Here is a 27,983-nt window from a genome sequence, read left to right as displayed (position 1 = left end):
ATGGAGACAAGTACAGTTTTACTGGACCGCACACATAAAGAAGTATCAGGGGTTACCTCAGACTTTCACCAACAGAAGGATACCTGAAGGCACATGAAGGTAATTAAAAAGCCAGTATCCAAAGTATACCTAGAAGGAAATGTCCAAAAGGGAAATCTGGTAACACAGGGACATAACTGGACTGCTTTGCATTATAAAAGGAGGGCTTTTTAATGGATTACCTCAAGAGAAAAACCCCTAGTGCCAGAAAAGAGGGCAGAATGGATATCGACAGATATTAACAGATAGCAGTATACAGATCACACCACAGGAGAAATCCAGGTGCTTCTTCACTGTTGTTCGTTGACATTGAGTTGGCTCCGACTCATGGCAACCTCATGCCTGAAAGAGCTAAATGCTACCCAGTCCTGCGCCATCCCACGATCAGTAGCAGATCGGACCATTGTGATCCATAGGGTTTTCACTGGCTGATTTTCAGAAGTAGATTGCCAAGCCTTTCTTCCTAGTCTGTCTTAGTCTAGAAGCTTTGCTGAAACCTGTTCAGCATCATAGCAACACGCAAGCCTCCAATGACAGACAGGTGGTGGCTGTGTATGAGATGCATTGCCTGGAAGGCCAAGAATTCTACCACTGAACCACCCATGCCCTGGCTAAAGATACTTCAATACCCTGTGTTAAAGATCTCTTTTCTCTCCCTTACTGAGAGCTATGTACCAGGTTAAATTCAATTCAACCCAGTGCAAATGTATCGAGCTCAAACTGGACAAGGGATGTGGGGATTCAACGATGAGTAACATCACTCCCTCACCTGTCTATCCCAACACTGGGCATCAATCCAACCAAGACACCAACTAAGGAAAAGAGGAGGACTTCTCTCTCCAGACCTAAATAAGCTAGGAACACCAAAGGTGGAGCTGCCGCTGGGAACAAGAAATCAAAAGAGCTGGGAAAAAGGTTAGCTAAGTCTTAAAAGAAAACCCTGGTGGTGTAGTGGTTACATGCTATGGCTGTTAACCAAAGGGTTCGCAGTTCGAATCCGCCAGGCACTCCTTGGAAACTCTATGGTGCAGTTCCATTCTGTCCTATAGGGTCGCTATGAGTCGGAATTGACTCGAAGGCACTGGGTTTGGTTTGGTTTAGGTCTTAAAAAGACAGTTTTATCCTGATGTTCCACAGGACAGCCAACACAAGGAAGAAACTTTTCATTTAACTACTTCAGTACAGAAATAATCAGGACCTTCACACCTCCTCTTTATGGTGTGTGTATATATATATATATATATATATATATATATATATATATATATATATATATATATATATTTATACCTGGTGGCGTAGTGATTAACAGCTACAACTGCTAACCAAAAGGTCTGCTGTTCGAATCCACCAGGTGCTCCTTGGAAACCATATAGGACGGTTCTACTCTGTTCTATAGGGTCGCTATGAGAATCAACTCGACGGCAGTGGGTTTCATATAAAATTTTCACAATGAAAACTTCATTTTTTGTTGATTAAAAAATAATACAAGCTTACTGTAAAAACTTCAAACAGTACAGAATACAATAGAAAGTAAAATATTGTCTTCTACTCTACTCTACCCAGCAATAAACATGAACAATTGGGTATAAATGGTTCCAGAGCTTCTTATTTTTTAATTTTTTTTAATGACAACTAATCTGAATCCATTCTCATGCCAAAATATTGAAGCCAAATAGCAGTATAACAAATAAAATACCAAAAGTCTCCCTTCACTCATCCCCGCTGCATGCCCTTATCCGTGCGTGGTGGTGGTTGTTGCTGTTGGGTGCTGTTGAGTCAATTACAACTCACAGCGACCCTACAGCACAGAGTAGAACTGCCCCATAGGGTTTCCTAAGCTGTAATCTTTATGGGAGCAGATCGCCAGGTCTTTTCTCCCATGGAGGAGCTAGTGGGTTTGAACCACTGACCTTTTATCAATTAGCAGCAGTGCTTACCTCCACTGTTCCACCAGGGTTCCTTTTTATTCGTGGGCAAACACTTTTACTGTTAGTGCTAATATCCTTAGGTCAATTCCTATAAGTGGATACTGTGGGTCAACAAATTCACATACTTTATAAAAAATTTAGAACACACAGCCCTTGAAAAAGATTTTACCAATTTATATTCTCAACCACAGAATATGAAAGTGCCTGTCTCCTCACACCACTATTAACACTGGGATTCCCAGGCCTTTTAATGTTGTTAAATTTAAGAGGGAAAAAAATGAACTCTCATTATTTTAATCTACATATTTCTCTGATTAATGAAGTGAAAAGTCTTTATGTTTTCTGGCCATATGAGATTTTTCTTTCATGAAGTTTCAGTTTGCTTCCATTTTTTGCCCATTTTTCTACTGAAATATTCTTAGAAATTTATAAAAACTCTTCACATAGGAATGAAATATGTCATACACTGAACTTTTTCTTTCCAGCTTGTCATTTACCGATTAACTGTTTTTGATGTCTTTTAAAATGGTGACATTTATGTAGTCAGACATAGTATGGTTTCTGCCCTTGGTATCATGCTTATAAAGGCCTTCTCCACCTCAAAATCATAAAAATATTCTCTACTCACGTCCCCCCCCCATATGATGCATCTTTAACTTAGCAACGTAAAACTACTCAGTTGAGGAAAAGCAGTACGCAGTGATGCTGATACTTTAACAATTAGGAGCTTCCCATTCCTCAGTGATGATGTTGCACAATGTATAAAATAAGACAAGCCCGGCTACAACCGATGGCATCCCTAACAGGGAAAACAACAGAGAACCCCTGAGGGAGCAGGAGAGCAGTGGGATGCAGACCCCAAATTCTCATAAAAAGACCAGACTTAATGGTCTAAGTGAGACTAGAAGGCCCCCAGTGGTCATGGCCCCCAGACCTTCTCTTGGCCCAGGACAGGAACCATTCCCAAAGCTAACCCTTCAGACAGGGATTGGACTGGACAATGGGATGGAGAGGGATGCTGGTGAGGAGTGAGCTTCTTGGGTCAGGTGGACACTTGAGACTATGTTGGCATCTCCTGCCTGGAGGGGAGATGAGAGGGTAGAGGGGGTTAGAAGCTGGCGAAATAGACACGAAAAGAGAGTGGAGGGAGGGAGCAGACTGTCTCATTATGGGGAGAGCAACTGGGAGTACGTAGCAAGGTGTATATAAGTTTTTGTGTGAGAGATTGACTTGATTTGTAAACTTTCACTTAAAGCACAATAAAAATTAAAAAAAAAAAAAAACACAAAATTGTGTAGTAATATTATTTCCAGTTGTGGAATTCTCTAAAGAAAAACAAAATAGGCCAAGCTACTACTGCCTCCTTCTGACTTAAGATAAAGTGAGAAGGCCTACTGAACCTGGAAGTTTTTTTTTTTAATTTTTATTGTGCTTTAAGTGAAAGTTTACACATCAAATCAGTCTCTCATACAAAACCTTATATATGCCTTGCTAGATACTCTTAGCTGCTCTCCCCCTAATGAGACAGACAGCACATTCCTTCTCTCCACCTTGTGTTTCCATGTCCATTTAGCCAGCTTCTGTCCCCCTCGCCCTTCACATCTCCACTCCAGACAGGAGCTGCCCACATAGTCTCATGTGTCTACTTGATCCAAGAAGCCCACTCCTCACCAGTAACATTTTCTGTCTTGTAGTCCAGTCCAATCCCTGTCTGAAGAGTTGGCTTCAAGAATGGTTCCTGTCTTGGGCTAAGAAAGGGTCTGGGGGCCATGACCTCCGGGATTCCTCTGGTCTCAGTCAGACCATTAAATCTGTGAACCTGGGAGTTTTGATACTAGACACAGAAAGTGTCAATACCCAGTTATTCTATCCATGGGTTAATCTGGTCTATTTAGACTACATAGTATGAGCAGTAACGTGGATGTCTGCCTGTGTCCTTAGGAAACACAATGGAAATGGAGTGCCCTCTGGTAAAAACAAATGCTCAGTTCTCCGGCTCTAAGACTTGTATTAAAGTCCTTGTTAAGTGATTAAACCAGCTGCAGAACAATGTTGATGATCAGCAGTCAGACAGTCCACAAGGAGTGACTTTTTTCCCCATAAATACTGAATGGCACAGAAACACTGTGGTAGACGCAAGGGTTGTTATCCAACAAACACATTCCCAATTCCCTCTCCCATGCCTATTCTATTAGAGGTGGCAAGGTAACACAGCTCTGGCCAATAGGATACAAAAAGTTGACTGAGAGAATTCTGGGAGAGTTTTTACTTTTCTGAGAAAAGAGAACACGTATGGTTGGCACCCTCCTTCCCTCTTCTTCCTGCCTTGAATGGCTACAGCAGACATTTTGGAACCACCTGGGAAAAGCCAAGAGATGTTGGTCCTAACATTATAGAAAGTGAAAACCACTGCCAACAATTGCCTACCACTCCTAGAATTATTTTGCCAGGAAAATAAACTTCGATTTGCTTATGCCTCTGTAGTCGGGTTTTGTTTCTTGAGCCCAAGCACAAGATAATCCTAAATACAGTCATTTTCAAATCATTCTTATCTACATATAGACACTCAAAAAATTATATGTGAATAAATAAATAAGATTCTGCAAAACCAAGTGCCTCTGGGGCACCAGGTGATTCAAGAAAAATCCCAATTAAGAATGACAGGAAACAAATGTCCAAATGATCTAGTAATACTGTTGTCATGGATTAGATTGTATCCCCCCAAAATATCTGCCTACTTGGCTAGGTCATGGTGCCCAGTGTTGTGTGATTGTCTACCATTGTGTCATCTGATGTGATCTCCCTGTGTGTTGTAAATCCTATCACTATGATGTAATGCGATGGATTAGTGGCAGTTACATTGATGAGGTCTACAAGATGTTGTCTGAAGCCAATCTCTTCTGAGATATAAAAGAGAGAGGCAAGCAGAGGGACATGGGGGACCTCATACCACCAAGAAGGCAGTGCCAGGCACAGAACACGTCCTCTGGACTCGGGGTTCCTGCGTGGAGAAGCTCCTAGTCCAGGGAAACATTGATGACAAGGACCTTCCTCCGGAGCCAACACAGAAAGTCTTCCCCTAGAGTTGATGCCCTGAATTTGGACTTTCAGCCTACCTTACTGTGAGGAAATAAACTTCTCTTTGTTAAAGCCATCCACTAGTGGTATTTCTGTTATAACAGCACTAGATGACTAAGACAACTATATTCAAAAGATGCCCCTAGGATTTAAAATAAAAATCATAAAAATAGTCCCTATTCTTTATTTAAAACCTCTTTTAAACCAGGTTTTACTTTATGTCTGAGACAATGCGACCTTAAAGAATTTGGTTTAGTTTCAAGCATCTAGTTTTCCCTTCTTGTTGATTTTCTTTTTTCATGTCATTCAGGACAGAATCTAACATGCACTCATTTTTTTCTACAACTTTTAAAAGCAAACTGGATCCAGATATGAATAAAAAAACAGCCCCGCCTAGGCATTAACTTGCAAAGTATAAGAGAGCATATGAGATCACAAACACAGACATAAATGTACTTAGAATCATCCATAATCACTGAACAAACCAAATAAAAAGTCAATAATAATTGCATCCATTTAAGCTTGCAGATCTACCACTTTTGAGGCAAGGAGAAAATTGAATGCGGTTGGTGGAAAACTAAATACTCTCAAATAAAAAGGTTAAATGTAGTTTGAGGACTAACGCCAGCAGAACCTACATGTACCTGTATTATAACCAGTAATTTTACCTGGCAAAGATTTGTATGTAAAAATGTCCACCAAAGTATTACCTACAACAATGATAATTGAAAACAATTTATATGTCCAACAATTAGTGATGAATTAAATATTATAAAAATATGACAATCATTTAAAATTACTTTTGAATTATTTTAGTGATATGAAATGATCACAGTATACATAATACTTAATGAAAAATTCACAATAGTGGAATATGATTTCAATTATATAAAAAAGAAAAAAATAGACTAATAAAGATGGAAAAGAAATATTCTGAAATGTTAGAAGTGGTTTTCTCTTATGTATATGTGTGGGTATACACACATATTTCCTAGCCAGAGAGTCTAGAAACAATGATACCCAGGAACAATGAGCACCCTTAGCACCCAGATCTTGGTTTCTAAATACCATTCTCCACCTAAAAGAAGCAGGGCTTCTGAGACAAGAAACTGATTCCAGGGCTAGAACAGGGAAGGTGTGAGTCTAGAACATCTTGATGTACCAGAAAGTAAGGAAGTGCTCAAAGAATGATGGGGACATCTCAAAAGGACATAAGCCAACTTGAAGGGGCTTCCACTAGCCAAATCTGGAACAATTTTAACATCAAAATAAATGACAGTTATAGATTATAACCCACTGAATAAAATAGGAGATGATGAGTCCATACCAATATAAATAAATGAATGAGTAAATAAATGGGAGAGAAGTGAAAGCTCTTCATTATAGTAGATGCCAACCAATAAATACAGATGGAATGATTCTTAACAAAATGGCTATCTCTGAACTGTAATATTATGAGCACACATTTTTGTCTGTATACATTTCTATCTTGTTTCAGCTTTATAAAGTCAGCACATATTTCTTCTGTATAAAGATCATAAAAAATCCTGAACAGCCACCTCAACAAACTAACATACGATAACGCACATTTCTAGAGCCATTTTTAAAAGGAGAGCACATGTACAAAACCCCCAAACACATAAAGCAAGCATGTGTGCTGTCCTGACCCCTCTGTCCTAGAGAAGAGTTCAGATATCCTAGGCAAGTTAAAAAGAAAGCAAAACAACAAAAACAAGTTTGAAAAAATAGTCAACACAGCACTGAGACTTACGGAAATTTTTGGTTAGATTTTATAGTAATTATGGGAGTGAAAAGTTGTGACAGCGGTCCTTGCTATGATGCCAGTGACAAATGGTTAACTGATAAGAAAAAATGGAGAGGGTGACAGGCTGTAGAACAGGTCAATATCAGACTGTCATGAAGCCATTTGAGGCATCTAATTAATCTATTACTCACCTGGCATCATCATTCATTGCAGTATGGTCAATAGGTGCCATGAAGCTCAGCAGCTTGCTAAGGACATGAAACCTAAATAAAGCAGGGAAGAAACAGGCAGCAACATTAGTTAACTACTAACCTAGAAAAAGAAACACATTGTATGAGCTCAAAAACTCCAGCACTGATCACAGAACATTTGGCTCCAGAGTAGAACAGGGGACAATCCATAGATATTATCGCTCACCAACAGATTTTCCCCTTTTTCATTAATGCTATGGGGGAAAAGTCTCATAACAGCACATTGTAAATAGCAGTAATTCAACACAGAGTCATTTATATCACAGCCCCAAAAGAGGAGATACACTTGTGTTCTTGAGCAATATGCTAACCCTTAAACATCATTCTAATAACAGAGAAAGTAGAAATTCATTACAGAAAATTTGAAAAATAAACAAAAAAAGCACATAAAGAAAAAGATAGTCCCTCCACCTATAAACAATTATTAACATTTTGATTAGCTGTTTGTTTTACAGTGATCCTGTTACATAAATACAATTTTGTATTTCATTTTTTCACTTAGCATTGCAAACATTGTCCCATAAACAGTATGTGAATGGCAGCACACAATGCTGTGGGTGGAAGTATAATATATTTTCATATTGTTGAACATCTATACTTCTTTTGTTTCTAATTCTTCACTTACTATTATAATAATGCAAAAAAATTTGTACATCATGCTTTTTTAAAATGTCTGTTTTATTCCCTCCAGGCGCTCCTTGGAAACTCTATGGGGCAGTACTACTATATCCTCTAGGGTCGCTATGAGTTGGAATTGATTTGACGGCAGTGGGTTTGGTGTTATTCCCTAATTATAAAAATTAAAATGTAGAGAGAACAGCAAGTCCCCTGCAGTTCTAGCCCCTAGAAATAATTGCTGTTAATTAAAACTGTTAAGTTTGGCTGTAGCATTTTCCATGTACAAACAAATATAAAGCTGATAAATATTTTATCATAAAAATAGGATTGTAATATACCTAATACTCTACATTATGCTTTCTTGGTTTCACTTATCATATTCTATTCTTTTTCATGGTTACAGAATATTCCATTGTGTCAATGGATTATAATTTAATCAATCTTCTACTTATGGGCATTTATATTGCCTCCCCCCACTTTTTTAAACCATGTCAAACAATGACAAAATGAAGATTATCATACATGTCATTATAAGTTTGTCCACGTATTTCTATGGGAGAAATTTCAAGATGTAAAATTGCTGAATCTAAAAGTATGTACATTTAAAATTGAAAGACTGGGCCAAAAAAGCTGCCCAAATCTGTGTCATTTTAATTGCCTGTTGTTGCTGTTAGTTGCCCCTGAGTAGAGGCTGACTCATGAAGACCCCATATGTGCAGAGTAGAACTGCTCTATTGGGTTTTCAAGGTTGTGACCTTTCAGAAGTAGATCACCAGGCCTGTCTTCCAAGACGCCTCTGGGTGGGTTTGACCCACCAACCTTTCAGCTAGCAGTCAAGCGCTTATTCGTTTGTGCCACTCAGGGACTCCAGGTTGTGTATATTACCACCAGAGTACAAGAGTATAAATACTCAAGTAACCCTTTTGTTTAAATATAAAGTATTAATACTGTTAATAAATGCTTTTTAATGTCTTTAAGCTTCATAAGCCTTGAGTATGCATCTGAAAAAAAGAATATTTTTCTTGGTTGTGTCCAAAAAAAAAGACAGGTTTAATTCACTTTCTGGACAAAGAATATCGGCTATCTATGAGTCTGAATCAACTCAACAGTGATGGGTTTGGTTTGTTTGTTTTTTATACTCTATAGTTGGCTATCCAATGCAGTGGCCACTCACCACATATGACTGAACACTTGAAATGTGGCTATAACTGTAAGGCACACATCAGATTATGAAAGCTTGGTATGAAAAAAAATATATCACTAATAATTTTTAGAATACCAGATCGCTGAAATAATAGTTTGGCATACTGGGTTAAATGAAACACATTATTAAAACTAATTTCATTTGCTTCTTTTTACTTTTTTAAGGTGGCTTCTAGAAAATTAAAAACTATATATGTGGTTCGCATTAATTTTTATTGGATGGCAGTGTTTTATAGAGTGTCTTTATACTTTAATACAATATATCCAATAACTAATAACTGTATGATGAAAGACTTTAAAAAGTAATCAGATTAAAAAGACTACTTAGTAATATGTAGTTAATGCAATGCATTTTCATCTAGTCTCAGTGCTGCCGAGGATGGATACACGCTTTAGTGTTAAGAAGCCTTTAACCAATCACACTAAGGAAAGATAAGTGTAATTTTGCTGCAGAAAAATAGACCAACACAGTAAGACATCTCATTATTAAAGGCTCGAGGTTTAATTGCTTTAAATGATAAGGCCTGATTAAATCATGATCAAATCCACTTATATATAATGCTGAGTAAAATGCTGATAATCAATAATTATAATTATACCCAAAAAGAAAAATGTTTCTTTTTTTACAAATTACCTTCTAGTAGCCAACTAGCAAGTTAACATGCCCAGTCTGATGCAACTACTGACCTACTATCATTTAAACTATTGTTTTCACAAGGTAATGTTGATCTTTGCTATAACATTTATGAAAATCTTATCTTTTCAATCCTATCACAAGCAGAGAGCAAAAACTGCTCATTGGTGGGACCTAGTATCAGTGACCTCCTTGAGGTGTAATTTAAGGGAGATATTTATAATATTTTCAATTAGCCAGGGCCACTTGGTTTAATCCTTTAGGACAGGGTGCTAATATAGCCAAGATGTCATTTTGGTGCCTGCACAGGCAGGTGGTCCTGCCCAGAGAAACAACTCAGTAGCTAGGAGTTGGAAACATGAGCTCTGGAATCAGACCATGTAGATAAATCCCAGCTCACTACTTCCCAGCTATGTAACGCAGGTGGGTTATTTCTCTAAGTGCTTTAGATGAATTAGCTCATTTAATCTGTGTGATAACTCTATGAGATGTGACTCTTATTATCACACTCTTTTCACAGATGAGGAAACTGAAGCAGAGAGATATAAAGTTACGCGCTCAAGGTCTCAAATCCAGTAAGTAGAAGAGTCAGATTCCAAGCCTATTCAGTCTGGCTTCAGAGCTTCACTCTTTCTGCCTCTGTGCATAAATTGCTCAGCACAATGCCTGACAGTTCTAGAAATGCCAGTCAGCTATTACAACTGCTATTAATAAAGATTACTCTCTGATTCTGATGACATTCCTCACATCTATAATCACAAGGGGAGCCAGGCGAGTACCAAAAAATAATTAAAACACATGAGCTTTTTTTTTTAAAAAAAAAAAAACTATTTTGCAGTAATTTTAGACATAAAAAAAATTGCAAAAACAGTACAGAGACTTAAAGTATACACCTCACTCAGCTTCCCTTAATGCTAGCAAATGACATAACCACATGGCAGTCATCAAAACCAGGAAATTAACATTGGTAATACTATTAATTGAACTATAGACCACATTCAAATTTCCCCAATTTTTACTCTAGTGTCCTTTTTCTCTTCCAGGATCCAATCTAGCATCTCACATTGATTGTTATGTCCTCAGTTCTCTCTGTTTTTCATGACCTTGACACTTTTGATGAGTAAAAATCAGTTATTTTGTAGAATGTTTCACAATTTGGATTTTTCTGATGTTTTTTCATGAGTATTTTGAGGTTTGCATTTTGGGCAAGAATACCACAAAAATGACATTATGTCCTTCTACTGAAGACACACAGGAAGAGAGAAGTCTCACTGCTGATGTTGCTAATCTTGAGCACTTGGTTAAGGTAGGATCTACTGATTACTCTGCTGTAAAGTTGCTGTTTTTCCCTTTGTAACTGATAGATTCCTTGGGAGATACTTTGAGACCATGCAAATGAACTATTTCTCCTCAATCTTCGTCCACTGGTAGATCTAGTTTGCAACAATGATTACTGTGGTGGTTGCCTAGTGGTGATTTTGTATTTCCCACACCCCCTGGAAACCCTGGTACCGTAGTGGTTAAGAGCTACAGCTGCTAAGGTCAGCAGTTCGAATCCACCAGGCACTCTTTGGAAACCCTGTGGGGCAGTTCTACTTTGTGCTATGGGGTCACTATGAGTCGGAATAAACTCAACGGCAATGGGTTTGTTTGTCTTTTTCCCTCTACATTTGATAACTGGAATTGCACATGACCTTCTGATGGTTCATCAACTGTATTCCAAAAGGTTTTCATGAGACAAACCAGTCAAGATAGTAGAAGTTTATGCAGAAATTCTTAATATCTTTTAAGTACGTATAGTTTCTTAGTTTGTACTTTCTGGGCTTCTACAATAACCCATAGCATCTCATGCCTGGAGAAATGTGATCACAGATAAAACTTCCCTACCCTACTTGATTTCTGTGACACATCCAGCACTTCTGATTCCTTATTAAACACTCCCCTTCCTTGCGCTTTACAGCACTCCCTCCTGTCCTCCAGCTCAATGACCATTCCTCCTTGGCATTCTTTACTGCTTCCTCTTCTTCTGTCTCTCCCATTACATCCACATTCCTCAGGGTTCTGTTCTTATCACTGTATGATCTTGTCACCCTACACACTCCTTGGGAAATAGGAACTGCTTCCAAAATATCGACTAATACCTATATCCTCTTTTGACTCAAAAATCTCTTAACTTGATTTTCTCAAAGTTGTGTCAAATTCAACGTATTTTTAACCTATTCTATTCTCTCCCTCAAAAAACAAATGATTTCTTCTTTGTAGCTTCTCTTTATACATACCAATGAATGATACCACAATCTATCCAGTTCCATCAGAAACCCTGGGAGTCGCTCTAACCTTCTCACTTCTCTTTAACTCTTCCTATCATCACTCCTGGAAACCCTGGTGGTATAGTGGTTAAGTGCTACAGCTGCTAACCAAAAGGGTCGGTAGTTTGAATCCACCAGGCGCTCCTTGGAAACTCTATGGGGCAGTTCTACTCTGTCCTATAGGGTTGCTATGATTCGGAATTGACTCGACGGCACTGGGTTTGGTTTTGGTTTATCATCACTCCTAAGTACCAACTACTTACCCTCATAAATATCTCTCAGTCCATCATCTCCTACTCATGCCAGCCCTTGCTCTAATAAAATTCTAAGCCATTTCTATAAAACCCCTAGAACTATCCTTCTAAAATGCAGATGTGATGGCAACGTTCCTCTGCCTAAAATCTCTCAGTGACTACCGTCTACGGAATGAAATACAAAATTCTTAGTACAGCCACAGTCTAGCACTTGCCCACTCATACAACCTCATCTCCTGCCATTCCCCCATACTCACATTAAGTCTCTGCCAAAATAAAGTACTTGTAGTTCCCAAAATGGGCCATGTGCTCTCTCAAGTCTGTGTTTTTGGAAACGTTCTTTTTGCTTTCACTAGACTCTTACAGGTCTCTCAAGGCTCAGTGTGGATGTTGCATCTTATAGAAAGTTTTCCTGAGCGGTGTGCATTCTCAGGGTGAGGCAGTCATTCTCCAGGATTTAATCTAGATCCCACATTGCACCTTGCGGTGATGTCTCCTTAGACTCCTGCGATCTGTGACAGGTAATCTTACTCCAGGATTATGCCTACCACACAGTATCACGCATCCTGATTTCTTAACCTACTTTATGTTTATACTTACAGCCATTTCTCGTTACCTGATGAGCACTTTAATTTTACTACTATTACTAATCATCCAAAATCATTTTCTGGTTGACTAATGTCTACAAGCACTATACTAGATAATAAGTTTGGAATTGTCTTAAAAGATAAAGTAGCACAATTCTTGCCCTCAAGGGGCATACAAATATAATTATTTGTCCCCCAAATTCATAAAAATATAATAATATAGACTAAACACTTCTCTAGGACAGACTGGGTCTTACCCAGGATCTAGCATGGTTCCTAGAACAGGAAGGGCACTCAAACCATTTATTATATATTAATGTTTAAACCTATTGCCATCTAGTCGATACCTACTCATAGCAACCCTATAGGACAGATTGGAATTGCCCCATAGGGTTTCCAAGGAGCAGCTAGTGGATTTGAACTGCTGACGTTTTAGTTATCAGCAGAACTCTTAGCCACTGCACTAGCAGGACTCCATATTAATGTTTAGTCCTGTTTAAACAGAATGTCTGTCTCCTGCCTGTCTGTTGCTGAAATAAGATTTTAAATGCCCCTGAATATATGGGGTTGCAGTGATCTCAATTACTATCAAATGCCACAAGAAAAAAAGTACATAATTTCATTGACACATATCTCTAATGAACAGCTTAATGAGATTAGTTTAATCAATTAATGTAAGAAAAACAGTTGTTATTCAAATAATATCCTGTTTTATCTTTTAACCTGATAAATAACAACTCTGATTTGCAAAACAACAGGCCCATGCTCTCCTAAGTTATTTGCCATGCTAGGAAAGTACTTCCTTCTCTAACACTCATCTAGATTTTGTAATCTATTTTATGTTTACAGTTACAGCCATTTCTCATTACCTCATGAGCATTTTAATTTTACTACTATCATAATCATCTAAAATCATTTTCTGGCTGACTAATGTCTACAAGCACTACTCCAGATAATAAGTTTGGAATTGTCTTAGAAGATAAAGCAGCACAGTTCTTGCCCTCAAGGGGCATAAAAATATAATTATTTGTCCCCAAATTCATAAAAATACAATAATGTAGAAACGGCTTTTTCCTCTCAATTCTTTTGGAAAGCCTATATTTCGACGGCACTGGGGTGGTTTTTTGGGTATATTTGCAATAGAAATATCAAGAAATAAACACAAGAGAAACCAAAGAAACTAACATTTTTGAATGCCTACTATGCTAGATGTTTACATATTATATTAATCTTCAAACCAAATCTCTAAAGTAGGGTTATCGTACCACTAAGTACATTAAGAAAAGTAAGGGTCTGAAAATCAAGAACAACCAAAATCATACAGCCAGACAGAGCCAGGATTTGAACCCAAGTCTTCTGATTTAAAATCCTGGGCTCTTTCTTCTAGAGAACATGGATGGCCGCATAAAGCTGTAATTTTAAAAGTACAGTACTAGAGGAAAAATCTAAATTCAAAATTAAAGAATAAGGTAATCATTCAGCCTAGTCACTTATAAAGCAATATTAACAACATTCTTTTTTAAATCCTTGGGGAAGGGTGTAGGTACAGAGGAGAGGCATATGAGAGACAAAGTAAGTGAAAACTGGAGTAGGAAACAGATGGAGTCTTGGAATAATGATAGCAATACTAATGGTAGTAATAGTGGCATCAATCTGTATACAGAGCTTACTGTGTACCTGGCACTGTTCTAAGAGCTACACACACACTTACCCATTTAGTCCTCACAGCAACACTTCGAGGCAGGTAGGATTAGCATCTCTATTTTACAAATGAAAAAACTGGCACAGAGAGTTTAAGTGTCCAGTCCAAAGTAACAATTAGTCAGTGTCAAAGCTGGGATTCAAACTCAGGCAGTCTGGCTCTCAAGGCCATGCTTTTAACCACCACACTAAAAATGAACTTGGAGAAGTAAGAAGATGTACAAACTTACATGTATAAAAATGTATAAATTATAACAATTCAAGCTGAGATTGAAGTAGTGCCTTTGAATCAAAAGATAATGAAAAGTTGCTCTGCATTTCTACAAGTTAAAGAAAAAGGAACATTTCCTGATGATTTGTTAAATACTAGTTAGCTGTGAAATCTGTTTCTCTAAGGTCTTAAAATGAGATAAACCCAATCTGTCTAAAGGAAAATTAATGATAGTACAGGCTCTAAAATAAGGACCTGGGATTAGCTACCTGCCTAAGACTGTTCTAGCACAAAGAGTTTAAGATTTTTTCAATGTGCACCTAAATTAACAAGTAGTTTCTTTGACACTGAGGCTTTGTGTAAATGATATTATGTTACACACGCACACACACACACGCACACACAGTTACAAGGATCTAAGTTTAAAAGTACAGAAATGTCGATCCCTGCTGTTGCCCCTTCTTTGGTCTATACACTTAATATAAAACTCCTTAAAGAGTTCACAAGGTTGAGGACTCTCCTTCAGCCAGAAATTTTCTTATTTTCTCATAAAAATTATATTTCTCATTTCATTTAAGCACATTGCTAAAACTCTATGCAGTCCTTCATTATATCTTTTTAGCATACCATGTACATGTATGGCATCATGAAAATGGACCAATATACCAGTAATCCTATTCTAAATAAGACCTTAAAATAAAATTTTTATACTTTCTATAGAAATCATTTTTAAAAACTAAGATAATTTCAACTACTTGTCTTTGTTTTCTTGTTATTTCTCTTTCACGGAAATGTACATATTATTTCATCCACCCATTCACGACAATGGAACAAAAAGTAACCAATATATTTTCATTTCAGAGTCAGAAAAACCAAGTCCCAAAAAAGTCTCAAATATTGTTTTAGCTATTTTCCTGATCCTTAAAGGCAGAATTATGAAATAGAAAAATTACATAATAGCCAAAATACCAAAAGAAGAGACACAACATACGTTAAATTTTTCTAAAAAATAACTCACCTAAGTTTTCTTCCTTTGCTGGCTTTCCTATCTACTTTCTTGTGGATTTTGCTTCGTAACTTCTGGATTGCAAGCCACTGCCTGGGAAATTCACAAGCAATGTTATGCATCATCACTAACAGAAATAATTATACCTATTGACAAACTGGAATTTTTCTCACTAACAACCCTGCAGAAAGAATTCATCAACCTACATCAAGGTCCTCAAGGTAGTCTGGGGCCAAAGCCACTAATCAATTGAAGAGGATTTGTGCAATGGTAAAACACAAATGGCAGCTGGGAAATGCTACAGCAAATTTGGTTAACAATGCTCCTTAGTATCTGCAGTTGCTGTGACGAGCACGAAATCTACCAGTCTGCAAGAAAACCCATCAAACTGAGTATAACTGCTTGGGTTTTCTTTTAATGTTTTAGCAATGCAATCTGCTCTATTATTAACGCTGCTACTGCTGTTCAGTTTGAATACGTGAATTCTTTAAATTTAATTTTCTTTTTGCTAACATCCAAAGTGCTTTTTCTTGTACTTTCCAATTTTTGTTAATTTTTTATAATTATTCACTACTGATACTAGTTTTAAAGTCATTTTATTTGATTTCCATTTCATCTGTAAATATTTCAGTGTGTTGCTGAAAGATTAGGACTCCCTCCCCCCAATATGACCTCAATACCATTATGATAAAAAAGTTAACAATTCTTTACTATCAAATATTCAGTCAGTCTTTAAATTTTCTGGATTGTTTCGATTTTACAGTTGGTTTGTTTTAACTAGGATCCAAACAAGATTCACATATTCTACAGTCATTTTAGATAAGGAGGTAATTTTTCAAATAAAGGATACTGGCTAAGCAAATCTTTATAAATTGCTTATATGAACAAATGTTTAAAAAAAAAAAAGGCAGCAGCAGTCATTCTACCTGATTTATACAACGAAAACACAACATCAGAAAAAAAAAATCTAGGGAAATCCAATTACTGTAATCTTAATATAATCTTAATTACCATAATCTATTTTATTGTAAAGTCAGATAAATGTACAATATAAGCACCACTTAAATGCAATTTGCTCTGTAACACTAAATTTATAGCAAACAGCTCTCTATAACATTCCAGAGATGCACAAAATATCAACATCATCCTGTCCTAAAATTCAAATAATGTTTTACTCAAATAAAACTATTTTATCAACACAAATTTTTCATTGCTTTCTCAAATGCTGCTCTGCCCTCAATCCCATTCTGGCACTTGCAGCTTTTGTTTCCTTTCATGCTTTTGCAAATTACGGCTCATGGCTATTTAAATGTACACTATTCATTAGGTAGCACTCTAAAAGCCCTTTTTATTTTCAACCACAGGATGAAGCAGACACACAAGAGCCTGCCTTCACTACTTTACATTCTACCCTGACATCTGGGTAATGCTGCCACATTCCATTTCTAATTGTGCTGAAGCTTTTACTGAAGAGGTGGAGGTCTAAATTAAGGCAGACTCTAACAAAGTAGGCTCGACTGTGAGCAAGGAACCTGTTGTACACACCGCCCCATTCTGACAGTTGAAAGCACACGTGTGGGTGACTACTTTTTACTCACAGGTCAGCAGAGAGATATGGATTCGATCACAACCCACACCAGAGAGCAAAGAGCATAAGGACTCTGGAAAATACACACTAAAACAAACACATACAGGTGCTTTCTAACGTCTTTTCAAACTGCACTATGGCAATGTAGGGTAAGTATTAGGATTTCTGACACTTTGTCTTTCTAGCTCTTATTATCGTGCTTAACTTTTGTAATTACAGGATCAATCACTGTCTTTGAGGCAGAATTAAGGGAATTCAAAAGGAGAAAATATTACACATATTATTCATGCAAACAGCCTATACAGGTAGTCCCTGACTTGGGACGTATTTGAGTTATGACAAACCGTACTTCGACCGACCATCTGTTTTTTTTTTTTTACATCTTATTGTTGGTACTGTGTAATATACACAATGTTAAAATACATCTGTAAGTTTATATGCAATGTTTCCAACCTCCACAGACAATAAAGATCAGATTTATAAAGATACTGATAATAAAAGGTAATAATAATGAAAACTAAAAAAAGAGAGGTATTCAACTTATGTCAGAACCGGCTTATGACAGAGTCATCAGAACAGAACTTGGGGACTACCTGTATAGGCTGCTTGCATGAACAGAAAGCCGTATCTAAATTACCTTCCCATGGCCACCTGATCATTGGGATCCAAGGAGCTGGTCTTCCGTTCTATGAGTTCTCGAAGGAGCTAGGGGAAAAAAGAAAGTGACTAGTTTATTTACCATCTCCTAGCACCAACTGACTTTAAAAGGGCACAGCAGGAATCCTGAATGGCATAGTGACAGCTCTAAAACTACAATCAATAAGGGAGAACCCAGTGGTAAGAGCATGACTGAATTTCCATTAACCCTTTCATATTTATATATATTTAAAAAGGTAGCATAGCAATAGCTGAGAACAGAAGTCCATTTGGAAGACTTATTGTACTGTGATTCATTTCTAATGGATCAATGAGTGTGCTACGTTCCCCTCATTGTTTTTATGATTAGTTTCATCCACCCCATCAATATCAATGGAGAATCTTTAAAAGGTCAGGTAGGAAGGGCTGTGTGGCAAAAAGGAAAACCCATCAGCTTCTCACCAATAGGGTAATAGTGCATGGTTAACTTCTGACCTATAACCTCCAGCAGGCAGCAAGATCTTCCTGAGGCAAAAGCCTTTATTGTATCTAATTAAAAGTGTAGGCTTCATCCTCTTGCTTTCTGTACCTGGTACACTACCACACTTACTATTAAGAATTTGACCATACATGACACCGACATATTCACAGCCACAAAAATTGTAGGAAGCAACCTAAAGAAAGTCATATATGTATACTGCAAATACAATACGGAGGACCAGTCCCTCAACCTATACAATTAACTCCATGGGAACTCTAAATTGCTCTCCTACTCTCCTCTTAATCCTGGGTACACGCAATCCATGTCCACATCTAGACCCTTCACATGGACTTAAGAATTCACACTGGATCTTAAGGCAATAGATTTAAAAGTTAAACATTAAAGGAGGAGAATTTTAAATTACAATAATAAAACTAGATATCATCTTTCCTATACCAGGGCTATATGCAGAGAAATGGCAACAGAGATTAAAATTCCAAAAATCTTCTGAGAGAAACCCAAGGGAAGACACTCATCATTTGTCAGTAATACAGGTTTGACTTTAAAGTTTGTTTCTTCACAAAAATAAATAATTATTTTGTAATAAGACATGGTAGCAATATAAATATTTCACCCATTAAATAGCTGAAGCCTGTGGGAGGATAGAGAAGGAGGAATAAATTCCTATGAAAGTAGTTCACTTTCTACCTCTCATTTGTTTATCTAAGTAGGCACTGGAAGTAGTAAAACAAATTTGTTAAAATATTCACTTCCGTAAGATGACTCTTTATTGCAAAACAGAAAAGGATATCTGAATCACAATTAAAAAACCTCCCGTGACGGTTTTTCAGTTGCTTCTTTTGGACATTATTACCACAACAATTACATTTAAAAATGCGGGGACCAGAGGCCACTGGTTTATTATCACTAGAAAACAGCAAGCTATTTCTCTACCCTGTTTATCTGATTGATTCCCAACATCTTCCCGGCAGCCAATCTATCAGTTTATCTCTCCTACTTCATCACAGTCACTTCTGGCAGCTAAATACAAGATCCAAATCCAGTGTTACACAGACATACGACACAGTGAACCTATGTAACACTGCTACTCTGTAAGCAGCTGCCCTGAAGGCTAGGCAAAAATGGGCTTCTGGTTCCTAGTCAATATTCTGTCAAAAGCAAAGTTGCGGGGAGGGATGGCTAATTTTTTTAAAAAAAGAAAAAGACAGAGAAAGAAAATAATAAAAAGAAAAATAATGGAACGACTGCATTTCATTACCCTTACCTTGTTCCAGACACATTAGAGATTACCACAACCATTCCTGGTTTTCCTAATTGTCTGTGATCCCTTGAGACTGGGTCAATCACAGCCACTGGGGAGCAAGTGCTCATGGAAGGCTGCCCCAGCACAACAGGGGCGATCCTTTGGAAGAGAGCTCATATGCTCTTCCCAAAGGCTGGGAACTGTAGCCACACAAATGCAGTGGAACTATTACATTTGCAGTGATCTCTGCAATTCAAACACCAAGCTGGCACGGCATTTACTTTCAGGCACTCTGTGTACTTTACATATTCCGGGCTGTATTTTCATTACTCAGGTGCTTTGTGTGGCTATTTTTAGTCATTCATGATTAGGAAGATTGTTTTATTGGTCTATCTGGCTAGATATGGTCTATTCGGTCCAATGTTTAGAAGATCCTGTTGTGTTCAAGAAGGAATGAGAAAGCAACAATAACAAAAAATAAAATTAAGCAAACTATTCCCGTGGCTATCACTGTTCCCCACAGCTATCACTATCACTGGGTTTAAATTTAATTAGAAACACGGCTTTCAAAAAAAGCTGCTGAAAGATGAATCTTCAGGGATATTGGCTGGGAAATTTAATTCTGCATGAGTTCAATTTTTATATAAGCCTAACTTTGTGAACAAAGTTTTCCAGAAAATTCAAGTTTCTGTTACAGTTATCAGGATTTTTTATTTTGACAATGATAACAAAACTTTTATAGTACATCCTTTCTTCACTTACTGACATGGTTAAGTTCCAAAGACCAGGCTGTTACGTGAAATCAGTGTTATACAGAAATGGAAGATGACCACATCAGATCACAAAAATGGAGGATGACTATATAATTATATAACAGCCAAGCCACATCACTATACCACTGCCAAGTTACATCATTACATAGCTGTTAAGTTATTACATAACTGCCAAACCACTGAGAATCATGGCCCAGCCAAGCTGACACATAGCTTTAGCCATCGCGGCCAGCATTACCCTCGCCTCACACCTCGGTGTTTGTTACTGACAGATGTGTGTCATTAATGTGCCAAATAGGTAGTAGATTTTTTTTATGATTGTGGTAAATGCAAAATGTCCAATAACGTGACAGTCGATAAGTGAGGAGATGTAATTTCATCTGTGACTCAGAAAATGAAGAGATCTATGGAGGGGATTTGAGGCCAAGTGCTGCCCCTGTTGCCACCAACATGGAGACTTTGTACCAAGTCCTGTTCTTAGTGCTTGAATGCCCCAACCTGAAAATGAAGAAGTTGCCTGGGCACACATGCCATTGGCCATGGTTGTGTATGCTCTGGTGGTAGTGCCTTAATTCCTCATCACTGGAGGAAGAATTTAGGATGTTACTGTAGAACCTCCAAGTGTTGGCTCTATGACTGATGATGGGCATGGGCATCAGAGGCCAGTAACTTTCTTGGCCTACAGAGTAAATACCCAGTGCCGTTGAGTCGATTCCGACTCATAGTGACCCAATAGGACAGAGTAGAGCTGACCCATAGAGTTTCCAAAGAGCACCTGGTGGATTCGAACTGCCAACACTTTGGTTAACAGCCATAGCACTTAACCACTACACCACCAAGGTTTCCACAGAGTAAATGGACAATGTATTATGGAAGGACTCACATCCAGTTTCCTATTTACAATGGGAGGTTTAATTTTCATAATCCTGGACCAATCTAATGCACCAAACATTCCAAAACTCAATAGATTTCTTGTATACATTCATCAGATTCTTCTGTGTCCTACTAAGTTTTTTTATGGCCAGAATATTCATGAGAATGAAACCGCCAGGCTACCTGATGGGTTAGTGTACCCTTTAAGAAGTCAGTGGATACCAGATTTGCTCCTGTTAATGAAAACCCAACCAAAACCCACTGCTGTTGAGTCGATTCCAACTCATAGCGACCCTACAGGACAGAGTAGAACTGCACCACAGAGTTTCCAAGGAGTACCTAGCGGATTCTAACTGCTGACCTCTTGGTTAGCAGCCATAGCACTTAACCACTACGCCACCAGGGTTTCCCCTGTTAATGAAGGCTGTGCCAATCCTTAAGCTTATCACAGTATTTTTTTTCCTACTAACCTAGAGTGACGTACCAATGATGTTAAGTTGTGTTTTCTTCTTAGTTTTCCATTTCTAAAAGAAAATATACTCCATTTCTACAACTAAAATATTGAATAAAGTGATTATTTTTTACAGTCGCTTAACATTTATTGGAGATGGCATTTCTGATTTTCAAACATTAATGTTAAATCAGGAAGCAAGATTCTATAAGCAAGGAACTCTGGAGAGCTGATCAGCTTTCCCTATAGTACTCTGCCTTTAAACAGAGTGTGTGACACATTATTTCAGACATGTGTGTAAGGCTGTTTCCTGTCCCCTGTCCGGAGGGAGGATGAGAAGGCAGAAAAGGATAGGAGCTGGTTGGATGGACACAGGAAAGGGGGAATGTAATGTTACATTACAGGGATTGCTAACTAGTGTCACATAACAATATGTGCATAAATTTTTGTGTGAGAAATTAACTTAAGCTGTAAATTTTCACCTAAAGCACAATTAAAAAAAAAAAAAAAAAGACTGTTTCCTGAACAACAAGACGTATGAAAGGAGCAGAAATAAATACTTTTTTTCTAATTAAAAAAAGAGAGAGATCTACGGAACAGGTTTGTTCTACTCTAACTCCTCCAAACGGTTCTCAACTCAGAAAGGCTTGACTGTTTCTCTAGTTCTAGGGGACATCCTTGATGTGGCTAGGTTTCCAGGTCAGCCAGCAAAGCCTATTTAACCCATAGTGCGCACGAGGAATAGTACTGACCGCACCACTCAGCAGCTCCTAATCAGCACTGGTAATACTTTGCCTGGAAAAAAGCATTTCAGAATCAGTTAAAAATGGCACATTGAACACATTAGTTTAGCTCGTCTCCCCTCTCAACTCCTCTAAAGATAGCAGAGAAATAAAACAAATCTACTAAGCCACAAGAAAGAAGAGAAAGGGGGAGCTAACGAGACCAGATTTTCATAAATTTCTCAAAGACGGTAAGAAGATGGAGGAGTAAAAGGAGAGAATAAGCGTGAGGGCAGACAAAATGTGGCCCAAATGCTGACCCTTGTGAGGATCGGCACTTCGAGTGGCAGGGACTGTGAGAGATGGGAGAAGTGGGTGGGGGCAGGACCACTGGGCCCTCTCCCTTATCCCACACAGCCAACTGACTCATCACCTCTACCACTCCCTCCTCACCAGGAGAAAAGAAATTTTATTCTCCAGAAAAACTGAACCACAGAAGCTCTAGACTCAGGGATATCTGGCACAGAAGAAGGCTGGGATGAGGTACAAGGAAAAGGCTCTATGCTAATCTCTGCGACCTTCTGCCCTCTTCTCCATCCTATTTACAGAATGCTAGCACCCAGATATATCATTTCCTAGGCAGGTGAGCAGAGGAGTCATTTCTGGAGAAAATGGATGGTCATTCCTTCTGTTCTCAAAAATAACACTTCTGGGTTCTGACATTTGGGGATACTCCAACCAAGAGTTAGTTCACAGTATAATTATACTTCAAGGAAGCCCATCAGCCAAAAAATTCTACCCAGGTTCAGAGATTTCAAATGCACTCTTTAATGCCTCCTATATATCTGTTACCCTTAATAAAAAAGCATCAAGCATACACCAAAACACACAGAAAAGGGGGATTCAAAGAGACAATGCAGAAAACAAAAGAAGCCTTAAAAATAAAAAAGAACTTATAATGGGTATTCTCAGAAAGGTGAGAAAACATACACTTCCAGAAGAACTCAGAGAAAAGACCAAAACAAGAAATTAAACACAAAACAAAAATTTTTTAAATTTCAATAAACTAGGAGATAAATGCAGAAAAATCTGAGCTATAAAGCTAAAGAAAAAAAGAGAACATCTTCTCACTTATTTGAAAGAGAAGAAAAAAATTTAGAGGACAAGTGAAACAGTCAAACATCTGACTAACACAGGCTGAGAAAAAAAATTTTTTTAATATTTATTTTTAATTGTGTTTTAAGTGAAAATGTACAGCTCAAGTTAGTTTCTCATACAAAAATTTATACACACATTGTTATGTGACCCTCGTTGCTATCCCTATGTCAGCACACTCCTCCTTTCCACCCCGGAGTTCCCATGTCCATTCCCATGTCCCCTTCTGCCTTCTCATCTCATCTCCAGACAAGAGGTGCCCATTTAGTCTCACGTATCTCCTTGAACTAAGAAGCACATTCTTCACAAGTATCATTTTATGTCTTATAGTCCAGTCTAATCTCTGTCTGAAGAGTTGGCTTCGGGAATGGTTTTAGCTCTGGGCTAACGGAGTCTGGGGGCCCTGTCTTGCGGGGTTCCTCCAATCTCAGTCAGACCATTAAATCTGGTCTTTTTACTAGAATTTGAGTTCTGCACCCCCACTTTTTTCCTGCTCCATCAGTGCTTCTGCTGTGTTCCCTGTCAGGGGGGTCATTGGTGGTAGCTGGGCACCATCTAGTTCTTCTGGACTCAGGCTAATGGACTCTCTGGTTTATGTGGCCCTTTTTGTTTCCCAGGCTAATATTTTCCTTGTGTCTTTGGTGTTCTTCATTCTCCTTTGCTCCAGGTGGGTTGGGACCAATTGATGCACCTTAGTGAGAGAAAATTATTAAAGAAATAATGAAAATTTCCCAAAATTGAAGGATAGGAATGAGTCTACAAAGATCTAGTGCAATCAATGAGAAAGGACCTTTGCCAAGTCACATCATGATGAAATATAAAACATCAGAGGTAAAGAGAAGATCCTAAATATTTTCAGAGAGGAAAACTTGGTCACATACAGAGGGTGACCATGTGCCCCAGTTTACCCAAGAGTGTCCTGATTTGTGCCTATTGTCCCAGTATTCTGTCAGGTGAGCAGCTCAAGTGCCCCAGTTTTGACAATAAATTATATAGTCACCCACATATTATGGAACAGAAACCAAAACGGCATTGGACATCTCAATAGCAACAGCACGTACCAGAGGACAGCGGAGCAATGCCTTCAAAATTCTGAGGAAAATCACTTCCAACTTCAACGGCAGTGCCAAATTATTGGTACACAGCCAAATTATCCATTAAGTATGGGAGTTATATAAAGATATTTTCACACATGCAAAAACTCAACAATTTACTTTTCACACATTCTTTCAAAGAAAGCTATTAGAAGCTGTGCTTCACTGAAATGAAAGCATACACCAAGAAAGAAAAAGACATGAGATTTTAGAAAACAGAGGTTTAATACAGGAAAGAAGCAAAGGCAAATGCCAAGACTACAGAAAGTGTAGGCACAGAGAGCAAGCATTCCAGGAAGGTACAGGAGTCCAGAGAGCTCAGAGAGTGAGGACTCCAGGAAAAGAAGAGGTGGGGCAGGGACAGATGATAGGTTACTTTATATGTTCAAGGCATTTGGAGCATATGGGGAGAAACAGCAATAAGCAGATAAAAAAAAACTAAGCAAATCTTTTTTAAAATAGGCATTATTAACTCTAGGAAATACACACTTGTAAGTACATTACGCAGTACATTACTTGTGAACACCACTTTCTCAGTCATAATAATGTAGGCACTGATTTGTTTTGACAAAACTACAATATGAGTACACTGAGAGAATGGCAAACTAAAGTGGAGAAGGGGAGGGGCAGGGAGGAGTCAGGGCCTAACTACAATAATGGGAAGTCAATAATGACTGAAACTGATAAACAGCAGTATAAACATTATTTTAAAATATGCAAGTAACCAGGAAAAAAACCAAAAATATTGGAATTTTCGGCCTACAGGACTTCTCAGCATCACAGTATTTTAACATCTCTAAGGTAATGGAGAACACAAAAAGAAGAACTTGTCAATATTTATCTAGCAATGTCCAGAGGAAATAGTATAGTAGTTTCTGAAAAATCTTCCTACTCTGAAAATTGAGAGAAACTTCACAATTCCTACAGGGAAAAAAAGGCAGGAAGATCAAATACATACATTGAGTAAACCTATTTAGGGAAAATTTTTATGTTCCTTAAAATTAAACAAAGGCAACACACCCGAAATAATACCAATAATATTTATTTTGATTTGCTACAGAAAATGCCAAGTAATTATTAACAACTTTACTAAGATACAATTCACATCCCATACAATTCATCCATTCAAAGTATATAATTCAATGTCATTTAGAATAATTTAGGGTTGTGCAACCATTGCCACATCTAATTTTAGAATATTTTCATCCTACCTAAAAGAAACCCACACCCATTAGCTGTTATTCCCATCCTCCCGTTACCTGGGTGCTTTTAGCAAACAGAAATTTATTCTCTCACAGTTTAGGCTAGAAGTCCGAAATCAGGGCACTGGCTCTAGAGGAAGGCCTTCTCTGTTGGCTCTGGGGGAAGATCCTTATCTCCTTCCAACAACCGTGGGTCAGGGGTTCCTTGGAGGTCTCCATGTGTCCTGGCATCAAACTTCCCCTGGGTCTAGGAGGTTCTCAGCACAGGTACCCCAGGTCCAACGAATGCATTCCGCTCCCGGTTCTTATTTCTTGGTGGTAGTGAGATTCTGCTCTCTCTGCTGGCTTCCCTCTCCTTTTATCTCTTGTAAGGTAAAAGCCACATCCCGGAGAAACTCCCCTTCCATCAGATCAAGGCTGTGACCTAAGTAAGGGTTTTGCATACCACCCTAATCCTCATTAACATGACCTAATCCAGACTCATTAACATAACGGACAGCTCTCTCCCAAATGGGACCGTAACCATAGGGATACAGGATACGATTTACAACACATCACAAAATGGAGGATAACCAGATCACAAACTGGAGGACAAGCACAAAATACTGGGATCAGGACCTAGCCAAGTTGACGTGTATTTTTAGGTGACACAATCAATCAATGACACCTATCTCCTCCAGCCCTAAGCAACCACTAGTCTCTCTGTCTCTATAGTTTTCCCCATTCTGGACTTTTAAATAAATGAAATCATACAATACACGGTCTTTTGTGACTGGCTGCTTTCACTTAGCATAATGTTTTCAAGGTTCATCCATGTTGCAGCATATATCAGTATTTCTTTCCCTTTTTTGGCCAAGTATTAATCCATTGTATAGATACACCACATCTTGCTTATCTAATCTTCAGTTGAGGGACATCTGTGTTGATCTCACCTTGTGGCTATTATGAATAATGCTTCTGTGAACATTCACGTACAGGTTTCTGTTTGGACATGTGCTAGGTGTGGAACCACCAGGATATACTGCAACTCTGGAGTACATGGGTGGTGCAAATGGTTTAGTGCTCAGCTACTAAGCAAAAAGTTGGCGGTTCAAATCCACCTAGAGATCTATTTCCAAAAGATCACAGGCATTGAAAATCCTGTAGAGTGCAGTTCTACTCTGGAACACATGAGGTCATACTGAGTTGGACTTGACTACATGGCAACTGGTTTTAAATGGTTAGCTCTATGCTTAAAGTTCTGAGGAACTTCCAGACTGTTTTCGAAAGCATCTGTACCCCTTTACATTCTCACCAGCCATGTATGAGGGTTCCAATTTCTCCACATCCTCATCAACACTTGTTATCATCCGGTTTTGTTATTACAGCCATCCTACTGGGTGTGAAGTAGTACCTTATTGTGTTGTTTTTTAATTTGCCACTTAAGCATTTTTAAGTGCACAATTCAGTGACATTAATTATACTCACCATGTTGTGCAACCATCACCACTACCTTTCTAAAAGAGTTTCAACACGCCAAACAAAATTCACCAACCCTTAAGTAATAACTACCCACTCCCCTCTCCTCCTAGCCTCTGGTAACCCTAATAAACTTGCATTTGTATGCATTTGCTTATTCTACATATTTCATGTAACTGAAATTAAAGCATATTTGTCCTTTTGTGTCTAACCTACCTCACGTATCAAAAGGTTTTCAAGGTTCATCCCCGTCACAGTATGTACAAAAACTTCTTCTTTGTGGCTGAATAATACTCCATCTTTATTACTTCCTTACTTCTGGTAGCTTTGGGCTTAGTTTGCTCTTCTTTTTCTAGCTTCTCAAGGTGTAAAGTTAGTTTATAGATTTCAGATCTTTCTTATTCTTTAATGTAGGCTTCTACAGTTATAAATTTCCCTATGAGCACTGCCTTCACTGCATCCCACAGTTTTTGTATGTTGTGCTTTCATTTCTAAGTATTTTCTAATTTCCCTTATGATTTCTTCTTTGACCTATTGGTTAACAGTGTTCTGTTAAATTTCCACATATTTGTAAATTTTCCAGTTTGTCTTCTATTACTGATTGCTAATTTCATTCCATTGTGGTCAGAGAAGACACTTTGTATGATTTCAATCTTTTTAAATTGATTGACACTTGTTTTGTGACTTAACATATAGCCT

The 27,983-nt window shown here is 38.0% G+C and overlaps 1 protein-coding gene and 1 pseudogene across 10 annotated transcripts in view; one reads left to right on the top strand and one right to left on the bottom strand.

Annotated features, from left to right (window-relative positions):
* AATF (apoptosis antagonizing transcription factor) overlaps positions 1-27,983 on the bottom strand; it is a 116,514-nt gene that overhangs the window by 21,423 nt on the left and 67,108 nt on the right. For 8 of the 10 annotated variants that reach the window (XR_010318380.1, XR_010318381.1, XM_064271361.1 and 5 more), the window contains 3 exons: positions 17,813-17,880; positions 15,600-15,680; positions 7,005-7,076 (listed from right to left, as the gene is read on the bottom strand). Coding sequence is in view for 8 of the 10 variants with exons in the window: in XM_064271361.1 (XP_064127431.1) it covers positions 7,005-7,076; positions 15,600-15,680; positions 17,813-17,880 (221 nt within the window). In the remaining 2 variants the exon portion in view is untranslated. Of the gene's footprint in view, positions 1-7,000; positions 7,077-15,599; positions 15,681-17,812; positions 17,881-23,579; positions 24,222-27,983 lie in introns of those variants that run through there. The other 2 variants (XM_064271364.1, XM_064271365.1) reach the window with 2 other exon arrangements.
* LOC111751764 (oligosaccharyltransferase complex subunit OSTC-like) lies at positions 20,641-21,169 on the top strand (annotated as a pseudogene).

This window comes from Loxodonta africana, chromosome 18, assembly GCF_030014295.1.
Source record: "Loxodonta africana isolate mLoxAfr1 chromosome 18, mLoxAfr1.hap2, whole genome shotgun sequence".
Lineage (NCBI taxonomy): Eukaryota > Metazoa > Chordata > Mammalia > Proboscidea > Elephantidae > Loxodonta > Loxodonta africana.
This window is presented reverse-complemented; position numbering and strand designations above follow the sequence as displayed.